Source organism: Enoplosus armatus, chromosome 16 (assembly GCF_043641665.1).
Source record: "Enoplosus armatus isolate fEnoArm2 chromosome 16, fEnoArm2.hap1, whole genome shotgun sequence".
Classification (NCBI taxonomy): domain Eukaryota; kingdom Metazoa; phylum Chordata; class Actinopteri; order Centrarchiformes; family Enoplosidae; genus Enoplosus; species Enoplosus armatus.
Window position 1 is genome coordinate 21,506,274 of NC_092195.1, and position 8,785 is coordinate 21,515,058.

At 43.8% G+C, this 8,785-nt stretch overlaps 1 protein-coding gene across 1 annotated transcript in view; it reads left to right on the forward strand.

The window, feature by feature from the left end:
- Nucleotides 1-6,604, forward strand: part of LOC139298720 (glutamate receptor ionotropic, kainate 5-like) — a 53,819-nt gene extending 47,215 nt beyond the window's left edge. The window contains exons 17-19 of the mRNA XM_070921450.1: nt 1,496-1,624; nt 3,662-3,783; nt 5,828-6,604. Of these exons, the coding sequence (XP_070777551.1) occupies nt 1,496-1,624; nt 3,662-3,783; nt 5,828-6,604 (1,028 nt within the window). The remainder of the gene's footprint in view (nt 1-1,495; nt 1,625-3,661; nt 3,784-5,827) is intronic.
- Nucleotides 6,605-8,785: the final 2,181 nt, after the last annotated feature.

An 8,785-nucleotide genomic window follows, 5' to 3' on the forward strand; every position in this document is an offset into this window, starting at 1 on the left:
CAACCGGCCTGTTAAGTGATGGAAATAAAAGCAGCAGAATGACCCAGGTGCCCCAGAGAGACATCGTCTCCCATGCTAACTGGGCAGACTGGCAGTGAGCGATTAGCATCAGCTTGAAAAGGAGAAGATGAGAATTTGCAGCTGCTTTAAAGCTAAAGTCCTTTTGGTGTCCGTGTTCTGGGAGTTGAAAGTTCATTTCCAACCGACAGTCAACAAGTTTTGTTAACCGTGACCACTATCGTTATTATTGTCTGAGACATTGTATTATTGGATGAGTGTAGTCAAAACAGTTAACTAAAGAAGGAGAAACATCACCAGGAGGAGACGATGAGGAGACACTGGTGTGTAATAAAAGATTTTCAAGAGAGAGAAGAACCTGTATCATGTGTGAAAGAAAAACATTGAGTAAAGGACAACAAACGTAAAGAGATCTCGGTAGAAGACTGAGGAAAATCTGAAATGGTATGCGTCCATTTCCATTACCTGAAGTAGATCCTTCTTTTGGAAACTTGCCAAACGAGATATTTGGCTTCAAAGGGAAGAGTTCTGTTTCCAAAGAAAGGCATAAATCAGGAGGAAAAGAAAGGAAGTCAGATGAATCATTCTCTATCTGTAGAATATGAGTATCTAACCAGTAAAAGTGTCATCATTTTGTCAAAGACTTATCTTTTACCTTGAAAAACACCCGCACACTTCCTGCTGTCTGTCATTTTGTGACAGTCAGTGTGACTTTTTAATGGAATAAGAAAGAAGATGAATGGGCGACAGTGGCAGGGAGGAAGTGAGGACGAGGTGAGGATGAAGGCTCGATAATTTACAGCTGTAGTGGACAAAATATTAATGACAGGTGCCAATGTGTTATAATATAATATGGACTCCAAAATGACCGTAGAGCCGAATCACCTCTTGATATGTACAGAATGACGTACTCTGATTAAAAATGCTCCTGCTGCACTGGGTGGTGCCACTGGGGGAGTAAACGGCCCAGTACAGAGAAGATGGAAAAAATCACAGATAGCTATTGTGGCTAGTGCTAACGTGTTCCCGGAAACCAATGTTCTCATTCACAGAGGTCTATATTTAGTTTGGAGTTTACAGCAGAACACAGACCTCAGCTGCAAAATGAGATTCAAAACAGCAGCAGGCGTTTGATTTGTAGAAAAGCTGCAGCAGCCGCTTCGTTTCTTCCTCTGCTCTCTTAACATTTCTCACTTTATTAGCACATGTGCTCCCTGAAAAGAAAATGTCAGTATAGAAACATAAATGAGTACCTCGATGTGCCCGTTAGTGCAGCTCAACACGTGTTTAACAAAGGGGCTGCAGACCTGCCATGGCATGTTGGAAAGCTCTTGTAGTTAAATGTTAATACATCTTCTTACAGTTTAGCTATCTCACGTCATTTTGTCCATGTTTGTTCGAGTTTTGAAAAGGTCAGATATTAACCTCAGACCTGGCTGACATGGTGAATGACTCAGCGCTCGTTCCTCCTCCTCAGGCTCTCCGTACAGAGATGAGATCACTCTGGGCATCTTACAGCTGCAGGAGAGCAACAGGCTGGAGATCCTGAAGAGACGCTGGTGGGAGGGAGGACAGTGTCCCAAAGAGGAGGACCACCGAGCCAAAGGTGGGTGTCACGGGAGACCACAGCCTTCATACTGAATGGACAGATGTGAAAATGTTATTGACCTTCTCATCCAGCTCTCAGAAAGAAAGCTAATAAGCGTATTCCCCAAAATGTCTATGACTATTTACAGATATAATATATTTAACAGTTACAGACACTCGATGTTCTCAGTAAAAGCCTCTTCCTGGATTTATTGACCTGGATGTGATTTGAGCCCGACGGTGAGAACGGAGACAGCAGATGTGATATCTCTGACAAACTAAATGTCAACCTGCAGTTTGTCATTTTGTGTTCTGCTTCTTTGTCCTCCATCGTCACTAAAATGCCACAATCTGAAAAAACACTTGGCAAAGACATTCAGTCCAGAGCCCACAGAGGTCGCAAAACAACTACTTTCATTGTCGATTTATCTGTCAACTATTTTGTCAATAAAATGTCAGAAAATAAAATAAATTAAAAAATGGCCACCACAGGTTCCCAGAGCCCAAAGGGACGTCTGAAGCTATGCTAACGGCTTTACTGTGCTAAATGCTATGTTGGCATGATAAAGTGCTAACATGCTGATGTTAGCTAGGTATAATGTTAGTTTAGCATGCTAGCATGCTAAAGCTGATGGGATTAGTTTTGCAGGCATTTGGTCATAAACCAAGTCAATCATTCAATCAATCAATCAATCAATCAATCACTCATGGTGCCGTCATCCTCAGAGCTACGTTGCTAAAACCAGCGTTTTTTAATGAGTGGTTTTCGTTCTGTCTTCTTGTCTCTTGCTTTATGTTTCATAAGGTGAGAAATGAGACATAACACATAAAAACAGCCTCTGATGCAACAGAAGTGCCTTCATTTTATCATCCAGTGTGTCTTGTTGTTCTGTCTCTGCCTGTCTTTTGTCTGCATCCGCATTGATTCTGATGACTGAATTTTTCCTTTTTTCCATTATTGACCCACATACGTGTTTTTCTCCCTGATGTTGCTGTAACAAGACGAGTTTGTGCTCATCGACTTTCTCACTCGTGTTTTTCGGAGCCGATCATAATGGGAATGTGGCTCCTGTCTGAGTATTGATCAGCTGCTCTCTGTCGTCTGTTCGCACAGCTTTCTTCAAGTATCTGTGTGTGTGTGTGTGTGTGTGTGAAGCCTGAGAAAATCAAGCCATTAAGATCCTGTTAAGACCCATTAAGACTAATCAAGTATCTCTTTGTTGCTGATTGCACAGTATACAGTGTGTGTGTGTGTGTGTGTGTGTGTCATTACACTGAAACACTGCAGTGTAATGAGAGATCGGGGAGTACGTTGTGGTGATGTGGGTGTGTCGCAGCTAGTAGCCAAAATCCTGGATGTTTTGGGGATTTCTGTTTTGTTTTTGTGTTTTTTTCTCCTTTTCTTAGAGTGTAACTGTGTAAAGAGACAGCAGACATGAGGAGACTAGTAGCTTTTGATCAGTTATTAATTCCACACTCTCATCATTGATTCTATAATGTTAAAATTAATAATTTATTTGCACCTAAAAACTCACACAAAGATGGTTGACATGCATGGTTACAAAGACTCTTAAGTTAGCATGTTTACTTCCCCTTAGGATGAATTGTAATAACTAAATAAATAATTTGGTGATCCTCTGACTTTTCCTCTGGCGCCATCATCGGGTCAAATGTTTTATTTGTCCAATTTGTTTGAGTTTCTGAACAAATAAAACTAATTACATTTCCGTCAGCCTCAGCTGTACTTTGTGTTTACTGCTGATTAGCAGATGTTAGCATGCTAACACGCTAAGCTATGATGGTGAACATGGTAAATGTTATATCTGCTAAACGTCTGCAAGTTAGCATTGTCACTGTGAGCATGTTAGCGTGCTGGCTAAAATTTCCCAGATTGCAGAGTGTATTATGTATAAAGCGTGTAATGAACATAGCAAAGAAAAGTATTGATTATGGCCATATCAAGGTTTGCTAAGTTTGTTGAACAAATCCTACATTTTAGAATATTAATGCTGTATTAAGTGAATATATGATAATACTGTGTATCTGTGTGTTTCAGGTCTTGGCATGGAGAACATCGGGGGGATTTTTGTGGTCCTGATCTGCGGCCTCATTATCGCCGTCTTCGTTGCCATCATGGAGTTTGTGTGGTCGACGCGCCGCACCGCCGAGACGGACGAGGTAAACCTTCATCATCATCCTCCTCCTCTTCCTCTCTCGTCCTCCTCCTCCTGCCCTGCCCCCGGCCTCAACCTCAGCTCAAACACCTCAGTAGGTCATCCGCCTGTGTGTGTGTGTGTGTGTGTGTGTGTGTGTGTGTGTGTGTGTGTGTGCGTGTTTTCATGTGATGCAGTGTACAGTATGATGATCAGACAGTTCTTTATTCAATATTCATTCAAAAAGTCACACTTTAACCTCCTCCAGCCAGCTCACTGACATTATTAAACTTTCAATTCAAATGGAGTCCCAAAGTTCCCAAATATGTGTATAAAATAAAGTACATGTAATAAAGGTTCTTGTGTTTGAAGACTTGACAGCTCAGTGAGTATCTCCACCTTTATGAAACATTTTTTTGGTGCACTATTTCTTTAAACCTGCATTGATTTAGTGCAACATTTAATGATGTCTTCATTAAACTCTGTTACAGATGTGGAGTCATGTTGAAAATCACAGATAGAAAACCATACTGTAGTTCAAGGTCTCAAAACGTCATCATCACTGGAATAAACTGAAACTGGCAGAAACAAAGTGTATTGTGTTGCAGCACTTGTGCACATGCATATGTAAAAAGATGGCCGACGCGTCTCCACCACAGACTGTATATGAAGATGGCCGACGCGTCTCCACCACAAACTGTAAATAAAGACGGCCGACGCGTCTCTGCTGTAGACTGTATATAAAGATGGAAAAATGTATTTGATGTGCACTTTGATTTTTTAGTTTGTCCCATGTCCCATCTGCTAACATGGAGGGGACGGGACTTATGACCTATACTGCAGCTGATTGAGACGTTTTGGCTTCACTTTTCGGGAGGTGTCATGTCGTCCATCTTTATATACAGTCTATGGTGCGTCCTCGTACATGTGCACTAGATACAAACAAATTGTACTACCATTACTCAAAAACTCCATGGGGTGCCATTAATGTTGAAATATCCTGGCTTTAAAGAGAAGAAGCTGAAAGACACTGAACTACTAGTAAAATGATTTAAATTCCAGCAGAAAAACAGGAAGCTGTGCTGTGAGACAGAGCTGTCCTCGTATCTGTATTCCAGCAGCCTGTTGTGTCCATTCGTTCGTCCTCTGCAGACACAGTTTCTGACTTTCATTTGCTCTTCATTTATCTGTCATTTATTTGACTTTCTGCCCAGACTGTTTTTCACCGGACAGATTATAGATTATACATATTCTCTCTCACACACACTCAAACATATTTACAGATAACACTGGTTTGAGGTGGGAAGCTGCCGAGCATAAACACACACACACACACAGATAAAAACATCCAGAGCATAATGTGTTCACTCTCTCTCCCCTCCATCATATATGAACACACACATTTTCTCTCAAATTCAAATTCAAAAGGCTTTATTGGTATGATCATATCCAGAAACAGTCGCCTATTGCTAAAGCACTGCAGGAATACTGATGTAAGGAGAAAACACATGTGTTCATATTTAATATTCAGTGTTTTATTCTTTTTGTTTGATTAGAAAGAATAAATAAACATGAACACAAATAACACAATTAATAACAAGAGAAGAAAAGGTAAGATAGATAGAAGTTAATTTATCCAGAGGGAAACAAAGTAGGAAAGAGACCAAATCAAAACAAAAGATAATCAATATAAATCGATAAAATAAATAGAAATATAATTCAAGTAATATGACATAAGGACGATAAACACAATACTTTCAACATTATTGATATGAATAATAAAACTGAAATAAGACAGAGCTACTCAGTCTGTCTGTTGGTGAGTGAGACAAACCGTCCTGCAAGGACACAACTTTGATTCGTCTTCTACAACTTAGTTTTCCATTTTCAGTTATTAAACCGTCTGTGTTGGTTTGTGAGTTTCAGGATGAACTGTCTCACGTCTGTCTCTTTAAGCAGCCATGTTGTCTTATATCTGCCTGCTTCTGTGGCTGTGTGCACTCAGTCTGTCTCTCTGTCTCTCTCTTTGTCTCTCTCTTTGTCTCTCTGTCTCCCTCTCTCTCTCGCAGGTCTCTGTTTGTCAGGAGATGCTGACGGAGTTTCGAAACGCCGTCTCTTGTAAGAAAAGTTCTCGGTCTCGTCGCCGGCGTCCTCTGAGCAGCGCTGGGGGCGGAGTCCTGCGTCACCCGTCCCGCCTGGCCCTGGCTGCCCCGCGCCCCATACGCCTGGTCCGCGAGATGCGTCTCAGCAACGGCAAACTGTACAGCGGTGCCGGGCCGCTGACAGGAGGGCTGGCTGGGCTGGGGGGAGGTATGGGAGGAGGCCCTGATTTGGGCCCGGGGCCACAGAGGCTCCTGGAGGACCCGCTAGGCGCCAACGCCACCACCAGCACGCCGCCTCCCCCTCCTCCGGCGTCGGCCCTGGTGGCTCCTCCCGCCCCGCCCCGCAGCTTCCTGCAGGGCTGCAGCCACGTGCGAATCTGCCAGGAGTGCCGGCGGATCCAGAGCCTGCGGCCGGCAACCCTTACACCTCCCCCACCTCCTCCCCCCTCCTCATCCTCCTCCGCTTCCTCCTGCTCCCGGATCCCTCCCTCCATGGTGACGCCGGGTCACCACCACCGCCACAACCCCCACCACCACCTCCACTACCACCACGGCTCCATGTCGCTGCCCCGCCTCCCACCGCCACCTCCTCCAATCCCAGCAGACAGAGCTGACAGCGACGGGGGCGGGGGGACGGGGAGCCCGCGACGGGCCAATACCAAACCAGCGCCACCGCCCCGGCCGCTGCCCCCCCCTAAGACGCCAACACGCCCACCGATGGACTTACTAGGTGGGCACGACTGAGCGGACAGGCGCTGTGTGGGCCGTCATCAGAGGGGTCAAAGGTCACGGTTTTAAACCCTCAGTGAACTTCACTTTATGGCCCCAACGACACAGCTGGATCAGTCCAAATTGGCCTATCAGCAGGGGTGTATGGAAGAAACCATTGTGACCCATTCATAAAAATGAAGCCACTTCGGCTCAGTGGATCATACCAGTAACCTTTCCACGGGGGTGGGCGGATTAAACCACTCTAAATCAAACGTTACATTTGGATTGAAGCAGCTTTGGAGCGCAGGGCTGCAGAGGATGGACAAACAGGAAGTGCCTGTCACATGGACGCCATCCTGGGGTCTCGGTTGTCGCGCCCACATTCAGTCATCCACCTCTTGCCTCGGCCAATCATCTCACTCCGTGCCAAGCGAGGCGGAGTCAGAGACACTGAGAGAAAGGCTGTGTTTATCAGCACTCTGAGGTTTTACTGTTTGAATACTGAACCTGGTGTTTGTATAGAAGGAGACGTACACACACACACACACACACACACACACAGTAGCAGAGCAGCTGTACAGTTATCATGGTCATCTGTCAATCATGTGGACGTCTCTGGACGATGTAGCTCTCAACAACCCTGTCGCTGTCGATGCAGACTCCTGCTGACCTGTGACCCACGAAGCAGCATCGATACTCACCTGACGCGCACCAAGCTGTGCTGGGGTAGTTCTTCTTTTCCGTGCAGCATCCGATTCACGAAGTAAAGGATAATGCACAATGTGAAGTCTTAAAATGTGACAACAAAGACAAAGAAAACTTCTCCTCACCAAGGTCATTATTTTCATGTAAAAAGATGCTTAAACTATTGACTGGATCTTTGGTTTAGGGGTCTGGTTACACAGTTTTAACAGTCAGCCAATCAGAAACTAGTATTTTAAGAAACAATGACATAAAACCACTTTTAGCTTCTGTTTTTAAATGAATAGTTCAACATTTTGGGAATACGATCATTCGCTTTCTTTAGCTGTTCAGATGGATAACGATCTCCTGTCTGTGTGTTTAGAACGGCGTGAGAGTCAAGACGAAGTTAGCCTAGCTTAGCATAACGACAGGTGTTATCTAATATGACCCCTGACAGACCCCCCCTAAAATGATGACACACTGTGGTTTTTATATTTCTGTTTGTATGAAAAAAGTGTGAAATTGTTCATTGATGAAACCCATTAAACCACCTCCCAGTTTGTACAGATTAAACAAATACGATACAACACGTTAAGGTGTTTCAGCAGAGTCAGGCTAGCAGTTTCCCCCTGCTTTCAGTCTTTATGCTAAGCTAGGCTAACCACGCCCTGGCATGAGATTGTTATCCATCTGATAAAACTCACTCTAAGAAAGAAAGAAAAGGAGCGTGTTATCCAAAACTATTCCTTCAAAGTTTGAACTATTTAAAGTGTTCACAACTCGCCAAAGAACAAGGAAGCATCTGCTGCTTTGCTTTTTCAAAATAAAAGTCCATCCCATGTAGCCAAAATAGCTTTGCTCAAAAGCAAGCTAAATCTGACAAGAAGAGTTTTCACACTCATGCCAGACTTGTGTTGCATCATTCAGCCAAATCAGCTAATGTTCTGGTCCGACTGCAGGTGCCAGCACTGGCCCATAGCTGGCCCAACTGTTGCTAACGAGAGCTCATTTCCCAACCCCAAATCTGGCAGCCATGTCTGGGCCAGAGCTTGCTTACATTTGGAAACACAGTGCCACAACACAGCCGCATGTAAGGGATGAAAAGTATTACGGCTATTATATTTTGGCTGAAGATGTTTTTGGGAGGGCCTTCTTTATTTTCTCACAGCAGATTTATATTTTAATTAAACCTTCCTTTGCAAGATGTCGTTTACTAATGTCTTAGTCTCATCTCTCTTCTTAAGTGTGAATTGGTGGCTATTGTGACAATTTAAAGGTTTAAAGTGAGTACATCATCTTAGATTCTTTATTGTGAAGCGAGTTGAATACTGCTATATTATTTTGAGGTTTTGGGGGGAGGGTGTTGCTTTTTTACAAAGTAAAACATAAGGCTCACCCGCTCTCACCAATCCAGTCATTCATACAGTCCCTAGAAGGAGAGGAACTACCTCAGTACAGCTCAGTATATTTTAGGGGAGTATTAAAGCTGGTTTCGGCCTGTGATCAAAGTGCAGGGTGTAACAGGAAGTC